Source organism: Spermophilus citellus (assembly GCF_964194105.1).
Source record: "Spermophilus citellus genome assembly, chromosome: 8".
NCBI lineage: Eukaryota > Metazoa > Chordata > Mammalia > Rodentia > Sciuridae > Spermophilus > Spermophilus citellus.
The window spans coordinates 34382638-34395102 of NC_138189.1; the positions used below are offsets into that span (position 1 = coordinate 34382638).

At 37.3% G+C, this 12465-nt stretch overlaps 1 protein-coding gene across 1 annotated transcript in view; it reads left to right on the forward strand.

The window, feature by feature from the left end:
* The window catches only part of GRXCR1 (glutaredoxin and cysteine rich domain containing 1), a gene marked incomplete at both ends in the record, with an annotated part of 122796 nt that overhangs the window by 72279 nt on the left and 38052 nt on the right, over positions 1 to 12465 (forward strand). Inside the window, one exon of the mRNA XM_081303482.1 lies at positions 285 to 527. Coding sequence (XP_081159608.1) covers positions 285 to 527 — 243 coding nt within the window. The remainder of the gene's footprint in view (positions 1 to 284; positions 528 to 12465) is intronic.

Sequence of the window (12465 nt, forward strand, 5' to 3'; positions counted from 1 at the left end):
CTATTCCTTATTTCACCATGTTGCATCTTGTTTGAGACTTTGCCAATCTTCAGATAGGACATTACTTGAAAGGAAAGAAATTATATTGTGTCATTTAAATGGTATTAGAAGTCCTGTATCAATTACAAATATTCTAACTTAGAAAAAACAAGTCTTTATAAATAAGGTACCCATTAAACTTTTATTGCATGTTCTTTGTATAACATACTTGCTAATTGTCTGATGATAATAAGATGTGGGAAAGTAAAAGAAATGTGTTTACACTGCAATTTTTTCCCCTTCAGCAACCATCAACTGACCTAGAATTTGACCGCATAGTGATTTATACCACTTGTCTTCGAGTGGTGAGGACAACCTTCGAGAGATGTGAACTGGTTAGAAAGATATTCCAAAACCATCGAGTAAAATTTGAAGAGAAAAACATAGCTCTGAATGGTGAATATGGAAAAGAGTTAGATGAAAGGTGCCGGCGAGTTTCGGAAGCTCCGTCCCTCCCTGTGGTGTTCATTGATGGCAATTATCTCGGGGTAAGTACTCAGCCAAGGAAGAGATCCTTTGTCATAGACCCCAAACAGTGTTGAGAGAAATATGTAAGCTTATCTAACAAGATGACTTGCAACATAACTACCGGGACATGTGATATTTTTTGAAGCTCTAACCAAAGGGATTGAAGCATTTATGTCTGTCCTAAATGATGTGCTGTTACCATGTTCAGCCTTACAAAAGTACAGTGACATACAATCAGCATGAAACTGCATTTTTTAAATACATTTTTAAAATGTTCAGGTTACTTGAATTTTGCAATGTGAAGATTGACGTGGGATAAAACTACCTTTTCTTTCATTACAAATCAGAAAAATGAGAGGCTTATACATTTGTGTTCTCTTAATACCCTATTATCAAACACCCAGTTTCTTACCCAATGAACCTGAGATGACAATCTTGAAATGAGATAGATAGGAAATGGGGCCTGGGATCTGAATTTTATCTGCTTGTTTATTATCAAAATAATAATTTTTTAAATAAATTATTATTGAAATAATAAATAATTAAAATTATTCTTGGTTTTTGTAGTGCAGTGTGAAACATAAATTCAGGCTTGAAGTAAGCAGAGAGAACTCTCAGAGCAGGCAACAGAATATATCCAATTTATTTCTCTTTGAATAATACTGTTAAGTGTAATTGACCCCCATTGGTCTGTGAGCATGCTTGGGTAAGAAGCCCAAGGCAAGGGCTTGGGGAAGTGCGGTCTGGAAAAGGAGACAGCACCAAGGGACACCAGCACCCATTTCTCAATGCAGCAGCAGACGACATAATGCTTTATCATAGAACGGAGACTGTGAAGGGTACTTGCACCTTGGTTTTGTCTAGCTTCTGACTTTAACCTTTAGCTTTCCAGAGAAGATGGAGAAATCCAGAGCAGGAGAGGATTGTGTGCTGTTTCAGGGAATGTGTATTCTCATATCTCATCTACAGCCATACCTGTTAGAGGCAGCCTATCATCTAATGGAAAGATAAATACCAAGCAGTTGTAATTCCATAGTAAGGACATTATGTACTCTTATTTTAACCAAAGGGCATCAGCTACATTTTGGAGTAGAGGAATTTTGATCTGAAGCATTGATCCTGTTTTTAGTGTATTTCAATATATACCCTTAAGCTCCAGAAAACCATAATAATAGTGATAAAAACTAATGATAGTAATAATAATAACACTATACTGTGCCCTCATGTTTCCACCAGTCATCTTATCTAATCCTCATGATAACTTGGACAGCACACTGGTTAAGAGGGGAACACTGGTATTGGGTAGGCAGCCTTATTAAAATTCCTGTTCTGATCTTTAACTTGTGACGCTTGTTGGTTTCCTCATTTACAAAATGAGAATAATAATAGAGCTTATCTCACAGGCTGATGGTAAGGATTTTATGAAATAATACATATATGTACTTAGTTTCTATGCCTAAGTAATTGGGTTTTCAAGAAACACTAATGATTATCCTTGTTTTGCAAAAGAAAAGATTAATTCCTCTGCTTCAAGTGACAAAGCTGGCCAAGAGGCAGGGCCATGACACAATGTTAGATTTGACATTCCAAACCTCTGCTTTCTGGAACATCATCTGGAGGAAAAGGGTTTTTGACTCTTTGATGATTCTGCCTTAATGCTTCCAGCAGGCTAGGCACTAATTGGGTGCCCAAATAAGGCTGGGTTGACAGGATGGGTGAATTATGCTGCATTGCTTTCTCATGTTCTTTCCTCCCCCTCCTGACTTTCATCCATAAAGAAAGGATCTGATAAACTCAATCACATCAGGGAGAATATAACTTACCAGGGCTGTAGGCATTCATCTTTCAACTCAGGAAAAATTCTGACAAGAAAAGATGTTTCTCATTGGATTTGTACGAAACCTCACACACAGGTTGACCCCACCCTATAGACTGCTCTTGACCATGCCTGTTCCCATCCAGAAACCTCAGACTTCCTTCCTTCCTTCTTCTGAGGCACTGTAATAGGCTGTAATGCCTGTCCTGCTCTTTCAGCTGGGGGGATGGAAAAGTGCAGTGGACCAATGAGGTCGGGCACATGTCCCCCTCTCAATTGCCTTTTCTCTGTGATCACTTTATTTGCACACTTAGTAAACTTAGGGTGAAAGTGTCATGCAGGTGCAAACTCCCTGATAATGCAATTTGAATCCAATGCTCCAAGCCTGGAAAAGAGTCCAGAAACAGATGTTTGTTTTTTGTTTTTGTTTTTGTTTTTCTCCTTTTAGTTTTGTGTTACTGCTAAACCTACAATTCAAAATGGCAAATGATAACTTACATAATAAAAAATGACTTATAAAACATACCTCCCCTTCAACTACAACAGCCCCATTATTGAAATCCCAGCGTTCAGTTGTCAAGGAATCCAGTGCTGGCATTGTGGAGCCTTTTTCCTGCTGCTCATGCATCTGAAATGGAAGGATGCCCTCTGCTGGGTTTTGGCATGTGGTGAAACATGGCTTTCAGGAAACTAAAGTGATGTTGGTAATTTCCCTAACATTTGTGATGTTTTCAACAGTCACGTGAAGCTATTCGATTGAGTTTACATTTAGGTGGGTGAGAAAACTCAAGATGTGTGAATCATCTAGACAAGAGTTTTCTTTAGAAAATGAAGTGAATAGATAGAGATAGAATGAGCGGCACCTGGAAGCAGAGGCAAGGACACCTGGAGGGGATTGGGACAGCAGGAGAACATTTTGCACCTCCTTCACTGTCCTACTGTTCTTGCTACCCACCCCAGGAGTCTGGCGCTGGAGGAAGCCAGTTATCTTCCTCCAAGTGAAGACAAGGAGTTCAATGAGAAAGAACAGAAGAACTGACAAGGAAGGAAGTTCTTTTTCCTGACTCCCATCCTCCACCAAACTTAAAACTAAAGATGGGAACAGTCAAAGGAAAGGAATTGCTTTAGAAGACAAATCAACACTGCCTTGAAATGCTGCAATGTGGGGAGAGAGGAATTCAGGTTGGAATGGGCTTGGAGTCACTGTTCTGTAGTTTTGGCATCGGAAAAATATTTCCACAAAAAGATCCAATAGTTTAGACAGAAGTTCTTAGAAATTGTATTAGGAAATAGGTCAGAAATGATGATGTGTCTGGACCAACCACAGAAGTCTACAATGGAAATCCACGAAAACTTCATTGGATGGAGCTATAAACAGAAAGTACTTAAGTGGAGTGTCTGGTATCAGTGAGTCATAGAAGGACCATTGATAAGTGTCTTATACTAGCTGATATTGTGACTGTGATATTTCCCCATCTATTTAACTGTATTGTTCCATTGAAGAAAGAAGGTAATTATTATTGAGCATAACTAATTTATGGACTAGAAATAGAGTCTAGGCCCATTTCTAAGGACTACTCACAAAACTTTTCAGCTGAGATGGGTCCCCAAGGCAGCTCCTGCCTCCATCAAGAAGCATGGACCAGCTCCAGAGACTCACTGCCTTGGCTGACTCACACCAGCAGAAAGGGCTATTTGTTCTCTGCCCTTCCCAATGCTCAACTCTATTCCTAAATATAGTTTTCAGTAAGTTTATTTGATCTGTGTTTACTAAATAAGCTCCATTCTTAACATGAGGGAATATGGAAAATGTGCTTTTTGGTTTTCTAGCCTCTGAAGTACAATAAGAACTTCTGGAACAAAATTGGATTGATTATTGAGTGAACCAAATCACAGCATCTGCCAGATATGCTGTTTTCATTTATTATTTTAAAAGCAACTTTATTGGGGTAGACTTGTGCCCATTCAAGGACATAATCCAGTCTTGTCTAGTGGCAACACCTATAGTCCTCACACTGGAGCTAAGGCAGGAGGATCACCTGAGAAGAGGAGTTTGAGACTAGCCTGGGAAATATAGTGAGACCCTGTCTCCAACAACAAAAAGTATATAATTCAACAAGTTTTGACAAATGTGTATACTCATGAACCTACTACTTCATTCAGAATGTACAGTCATGTGCCACTTAATGATGTTTAAGGACAGACCACATATACCATGGTGGTCCCATAAGGTTATAAGGAATCTAAAAATGTTCTATCACATGGTGATCTCATAACATTGTGGTATAACATACTCCCCACCTCTTTTTGATGATGCTGGTGTAAACAGACCTACTTGATTACCATATGTTTTAAAACAATTTTGTTTTGGTGTGCCTAAATTTCACAGGATTCTTGAATATTATCTTTGTTTTTTTTTTTTTTTGGTCAAATTTGGAAACTTTTCAGCTATTATTTTTTTCAACTCCTCCTTTTTCTCTTCTTCCTCAAGGGCTCCATTTATATGAGGATTAGGCTGCTGGAGTTTGTTCCATAGCACAATTCATTTCATTCTGTGTAGTTTCTATTGCTATATCTCCTCAGTCCCTGATCTTATCTTCCATAATGTCTAATATTTTATGAATTCCAGCAGTATATTATTTTTTATCTCAGACATGGTAATTTTATCTTTATAAGTACAATTTTTAAAAATAGACTCAATTTTTTAAAGGAGTAATTTTAGGTTCATAGTAAAATTGAGCAGAAGTTATAGAGATTTCCCATATAACTTGGATCACATGTACAGCTTCCCTCCATCATCCACATCCCCCAACAAATGATACATCTGTTACACTGATGAACCTACATTGACTTATCATTATTATCCAAACACCATAGTTTATCTGAAAGTTTACTTTTGACATTGTACATTCTAAGAATTTGGATAAACTTATAGTGATAAGGATTGTGAGCATAGCTTGGGGGTAGAACACCTACCTAACATGCAAAAGATCCTGGATTTGATCCCCAACACTGCAAAAAAATTGCATATGCCATTAAAAACTTATAATAACATGTGTTTACCATTATAATACCATTAGGGGTACTATACTAAAAAAAATTATGTACTATCTGAAAAAATTATGCTTCCACTACAAGCAACTACTGATCTTTTTACTGTCTCCATAGTTTTGCCTTTTCCAGAATGGTGTATAAGTGGAAATAAACAGTACATAGATTCTAGATTGGCTTTTTAAAATTAAGTAATGTGCATTTTAGTTTCCTCCATGTCTTTTCATGGCTGGATAGCTCATTTGTTTTTAATGCTGAGAAATATTTTATTGTCTAGATGTGCCAAAGTTTATTTGTGCATTTTCCAACTGAAGGGCATCTTGGTTGCTTCTACAATTTGGTAATAATGAATAAATCTCTAGTAAATAAAAAATGAATATAAAGGTTACTGTAAACGTAAATTTTCAGCTCTTTTGGGTAAATACCACGGAGTACTGTGTTAGCTTGATTTTCATCACTATGACAAAATATCTGAGAATAACAGTTCAAAGGAAGAAAAGTTTATTTAGGCTCATAGTTTCAGAGATTTCAGTTCACAGTCAGCTCATTCCATTGCTTTCAGCTGGTGGTGAGACAGAATATCATGGTGGAGAGGATGTTGTGGTATTGAGATGCTCACCTCATGGCAGCCAGGAAGCAGAGAGAGAGAGCAAGAGAAGGGGCTGGGCAGAAACATGCTCCCTTGTCTAGTAATTCTAATATCTGTGCCAATTCTAGTATGATTTAATTGATTGATACTTTTCCTCATTATAAGTCACATTCTTCTACTTCTATTTCTTTGTATTAATTAGCTTCACATAACTAGGATGAAATGCCTGAGGCACTAACTTTTAAAGAGAAAAGATTTATTTAGTTCATACTTTTGAATGCTTGAATATATGGCATCAGCATCAGCTTAATTCTGGTGATTGTGGCAGATGGAGGCACATCATGGCAAGATTGCATGTGGGAGCAGAGCAGTCATATCTTGAATCTGGACAGAGAGGGGCTGGGAGACACTGCAGTTCTATCATCCCCTTTGAAGGCATACCCACATTACCTAAGGACTAGCCTCCACCTCTTAAAGATCCACAGCACCTCCCGGTACCATCACCACAGGAAACAAAATTTACATTTGGACGTTTAGGGGACTTCAGATTACACTCAAATCACAACAGCCTCTTGGTCATTTTGAATGGATGACACATGTTGTGAATCTTGTGAATTGGTCCCGATTCGTTTTCCTGGAGCAATATAAATAGAAAGTGTTTCTTTGTTCTAATAACTAACTTTTTTTTTTTTAACAAGAATATTGACATGTTTTCTACATGGTTCCCTAAACTCTAACTCCATGGTGTTTTGAACCTCCACATCTTAATTATTCTCTACTCTGGTCTTTAATAGCATCCAGAGCCAATCTCCCTGAAAATGGTTTCTATCCCTCCTATAAAGGAGCCCCGATTGACTTTAAATAGCTATGTCATATATTTGATCAGATGAATCTGGGACAAGTCAAAATTTTCATGTAAATTTCACATAGATTGTTTTTCAAGATAGATTCCATATCTTCATGGTTTGGGGATATATTTTACTACATTTTTTTCCAAGTTTTTTTCTCATGTGTATGTTGTTACTGTGTAATGATTAAGTCCTCAAGGATCAAGTTTCTTTCTGGTGCTGGTATCATTCCTTAGATCAGGAAGCTAATGTCTCAATCTTCATCACCAAAGAAAAGTAGCATGGACTGGAACAAACCATGGTTAAGGTTTGGGTGTTAAGATGTAGATGTATTTGTTAGTTTTTGTTATATAACAAACTACTCAAATCTTAGTGGCTGAAAACAATTGTTTCCATAGGTTGCAATGTTGGTGGAATTTGGCTGCTCTCTGTAGTCTGCTGGTGGCTTACATATCTTGAGATTGGCACCTCAGGTTTTTTTCCAAGTCTCTTCTTGAGCAGAATGTCTGGGACATGTTAAATTGTGGTTAAGGGGTTTGAAAGAGGCAAACCACAATGCTCAAGCACATTTCAAGACGATGCTTGTATCATATTTGCTTTTCCCCATTGATTAGAGCAGGTCACATAGTGAAGTCCAGATTCAAGATGGAAATAGACCCCATGTGTTGATGAGAGGCACACTAACATCACACCATAAGGGTGCTCACACAATTCCTGTAACAATCTACTAAAGTGCAGGATTTTGATATTATCTAATCCTGGTTTTTGCCAATGTTAAATGGGAACTCACAGATCTGAAGCCTTTTCATGTTGGAGGATTGTATACTTTTGATTGATCAAATTCAGTTAAATGCTTTAATACCTCATCAGCCCATGAAATGTTTTTGGGACAGTTTGGCATTGAAAGCTCAGTTTTGTAGATTTTAATCAAAGTACCAGATTCCCTTCAAATTTCCACTATCAGCACACCATCATTTTGTTCCTTTAGTAATTTTCCAGCATAAAAAACAGTATTTTGTGATACTTTGGGTCCATTGATCAAATCTTTACCTGCAGTGTCACAGATTTATTTGTCATCTTTTCCCTCAAGTCTTCCCTCATAGAAGAAATGCAGAAATACTATGGCTACAATTTCCTTATCTCATATTTTGGAAGCTGCGGTTAATTCAATGACATGAAAAGTCAATAGCAGTAACCTCTTTATGTACAATTCAATTTTCACTCCTGAAACTCAGAGTCAATTAAAGAGAGAGAACTTTTGAGGCGTGCAGACATTAAATATTTCAAGGAATAGTTTCCTCCACATACTTTGTATTACAAACTAATAAAAAAGAGTCTATATTCTGTCTATATCATTTCAAAGATTTAAATCTTTTATCATATTAGATCAAGATTTGCCATTCTTAGTTTCACCTGCCAGATACTTGTAAATTGTCTAGTAGGTTCATTATTTTAAAATTTGTATAATAAGTCAAAATTTAAGTCTTATAGTTGGTCCTCTGGACCTAAACACTAAGAAAAGTATAAAGCAGTTGTGTCTATTGCAACTTGACCACAAATTTAATTACCTACAATTTACCTGTATCTCAACTTACTAAGTCATTAATCATTCTCAATCTGATTGAGGAGAAAATGTATTTGTGTATACTTAATGTTTTCTTATTTGGATTTAAATATTCTGTAAGTATTTGAAAATGTCCTTTTTAATCCTAAAAAATGAATAAAAATGAATTAATGAATAAAAATAAAGTAAATGGAAGTTCATAGATTTTTTTTTTTTGTACCAGGGATTGAACTCAGGGGTATTTTACCACTGAGTTACATCCCCAGCCATTTTATTTTGAGAGAGGTCTCACTAAGTTGCTTAGGGCATTGCTAAGTTGCTGAGATAGGCCTTGAACTTGCAATCATTCTGCTTTAGCTTTCTGAGTTGTTGGGATTACAGGTTTGCACCACTTGGCCCTGCAATAGAAATTTTAAAAAGCATCCATTTTTAATAGAACTTAAAATCAGTATCTTCATAAAGAAAAGCTTTGGTTGGTAATAAACTCTGTTTATATTCTTATGAGCCTAGAGATTTAGTGTCTTCTCAGCCACCAGAGGGCTCTCACAATATAAGAAAACACATTAAATGCGTAAGAAAACACATGGAAATAAAAGAAATCATTTGTGATATATCTTTTGTAGAGCCCAATTAAAATTACATGTCTTAACCATATAGATTACATGCAAAGTTTCAAATCCAGATTTCCTTTAAGAAAATTAAGAATTAAGAGGAGCAATTTTAAATTGATAATTCAAAAGTTTAAAAGAAATATAATAAATATTTTACTATTTTATGCCTAATCTTGAATCAGATATTTAAAACCTTCATTTATCTTTTGACTGGAAAATAGTAAATGGAAAATACATGGATTTTTTTTTTCTGAGAGATTTTGGGCCTTAGGACCCCTTTTCTCTAACTATCAAGGTTGTTACTATGATGTTATATGTAATTACAGCTGAGCAAACATCTCACACAGGGATTTGAGAGAGCAAAGCTTCTGAGCCACGCCGCAGGCATGCTTATGCCCAGGTAGGATCAGGATGCACTCACTGTGGTTTGGCTTTGTTTTTAATCACTCCTTGGACTCCTGGTTTGATTGAGCTCTGCCCAAGGTACTTCTCTCTCCATAAACAAAAATTAAGCTAAAGATCTGGCCATATGTTTGATCCTGATGGTGTTTATTCTCCGGGTTAGACTCAGAGAATGAATATAATGAATAAAACGAAGCAAACCATCTGTCCAGTGGCAAGCCTGCAAGGCTGAGACAGGGCTCCTGTGTGCTGCCTCTTTGGGTGTGACCTTGCAAGATATCAACAAGGGCTAGTGCTTGTTCAAGTGCTCGTCCACTTGTTTTGGCTCCCAGCATCTCTCCCTGATTCATATGTCCATCTGAGGCATCAAGGGGGCTGGTTCAGAATTTATGCTTTTTTAGTGGCTCTTGGTGGTGCCTCTGAGCTTCCCCCAGCCTTTCCTTTGGATGAACCTGATGGGTAATGTAAGTGAAAAGGATTTCAGGCTCTTCTCCCAATGCCAACTGTATCCTCTATACATTCTTCTATTCATTTTACATAATTTCCTTTGAAAGATTTTAAAAAATAAAACAAACTGAAATTTTCCTTTGAATAACTTGTGGAAAAATAAAAATGAATGTATGCAGTTTTAAAATTAATGTTATATTATTATTATTTTTGTATATCTCTGGCACTTGGGTGCTTCTGTTAATCTGGGTGGAGACCAGTGATTGCTAATCAGATGAGGCAGGTGAATATGTTTTTGCATAGCCTACAGGGTAAATTAGAAATTATTTACCCTGAAAAATCCCAGAAGGAACAGGCTATATAGTCATGGAGCAAACAGCGAGCATTCTGTCTGTACAGCATTTTACAATGTTCTAGAGAGTCACAGATTTTAAGCACACAGTCCCTGCTATCTAGCCTCCAAACTTAAGGAATGCTTGTGTAGGGTTTGGGAAGGTGGGGGTGGACCATATGGACACGTGTACACCACCTCACCACAGGCTTTGCTAGTTGTGCTATGTGCTAAGTTAATTTTGAAAAAAAAAGTTTATTTAGGAAAAAAAAAAAGGAGACAAATATACTTTAACTAGGGCAATGGGGTTGATTCTAAGAAAGTAGCTTTTGAACTGTGCTTTGCAAATGAATAAGGTTTTAAAAAGGAGTGAAAATATGCCTCTGATTCTAGGCCTAGTGTTTTCCCAGCAGGAGGCTTTGAAAAAGAACAAATCTTGGCCACACCTGACTTTAAAAATCTTTGGTTCCTTCTGAAGAGTTGTGATTCAATTCAATTGTAGGAAAGGTCTAGGTGATAAAATGCAAGATCAAAGATCTCTGGAGACTCAGAATGTTATCCTGAAGGAGTTTCAGATCAATTTAGACTTCTACAAAGTGTCAGTGACTAAGGACAGAAGGTTCTATTAGGCTTGTCTGACCCCTTAGCTCAAGGCTGATGGTAACCAGTTTCCTTGCTGCCTATCTTCCACTGTGGCTGCCAAAGGACAAACTGCGTCAGAGCCTACATCTGGCAGGAGAGCCCCTTAGTGTTCTCAATGGATCCTCAGATGTCACAAATTTCCTGAAGTGTGCTGTGTGCTCTGGAGCTTGAAATGACTGATCCTGGGATTCAGTCTTCTAGTCTCTTCTTGAATGATTTTAGAGAGGGCATAAGAAGGTGAACTGAAGACCTGGGGTACTGAATGCTGTCTGCAGCTGGGTGCTTGCTGAGAATCCATCCTCCATTCAACTGTGTTCTGTGGCTGGGGAAAATAGGACAAGACCTACATTTCCAGATTTTTTTACAAGTCAAAATGAGAAATAAATCAATTCCTTCTGTCACTATCTGAAAGCACTGATGCAGAATGACACAGAATTTCAGTCATTTCTCAGGCAAAAAGGTACAATAAAAAATAAAATATGCCCTGTCCAGAGGACTGCCAAGTTTGGTCTACTGTTTCTCTTTTGGGTAGGGCAGACAGAGTTCAGGTTAAAGAGAGATTATTGACAATAAATAGTCTTTCATGTTTTCCTCTAGATTCAAAAGATCATATTTCAAAATATACTATGATAAATTATTAGAAAACTGGAATAAAAATCTAGCTAAATGTTCAGTAGTAGGTCCATTTTTCTTTCGTAGAGGAAAACTGGGTACATTTTCCAGAACTTCTTTCAGTCAGTGAATAGTTTAGTACTTGTGAAGTTCTAGTTGACAAACGGATAAGAATCTATCATATGTTGCCTGGGTTTTTTGAGCATTCAGGAGCCTTGAAAACTGTGCGATCTTTCTTACTAGAAACTTCTAAGACTGACAAGATGTGGTAAATATAGTGCCCCCGTGCAAGATAGGGTTGTTGTGGTTTTCTTTTTCTTTCTTTATTTTGTTTTAGTCAATTAAACAAAGATCAGAGGAGGAAAGGTCAGTGTGAGCTTCCTGAAACAGAGCCCAGCCTTTGATTGTCCCCTTCTGTAGATGGGAAAACCAAAGTAGAGTGAACTTAACTAACACACTCCAGGTCACCAAGTCAGAAAAGCTGAGTTAGATCTATGGAGAAATGGATTATGAAAGAGTGGAATCCTGCTGCTTCAAGAAGCCTTCTCCTGATAAGGGCAGCTCACACTCACCTTTTCTCCTCTGATCATATACCACTTAATTGGCCCCAACTTTATGAACTTATTTAACTTTATCTCTTTAAAAGCCCTATCTTGAAATATAGTTTTAGCCCATCTTGTGTTGCTATAATAAAATACTTGAACCTGGTTACTTTCTAAAGAAAAGAGGTCTATTTGGTTCAGAATTCTGAAGCTTCGAGAACAAGACATTGGCATTGTCTTAGCTTTGGTTAAGGATTCATGGTGGATGGGATCACAATGATAGAAACGCATGTGGAAAAGATCACAGGGCAATATAGGCAGGAGGGAACCAGAGTGGGCAGACACAAATATTGTGGGAACTAATGTGCCTTTGACAGACTTGACTTGCTCCCAAAACATAGCATTAATCCATCCATGTAGTCACAGCCTCACAACCTAAATACTTCCACTAGGTCCTGCTCTTACAGGTTCTATCACCTCAACATAACCACACTGCAAACCAA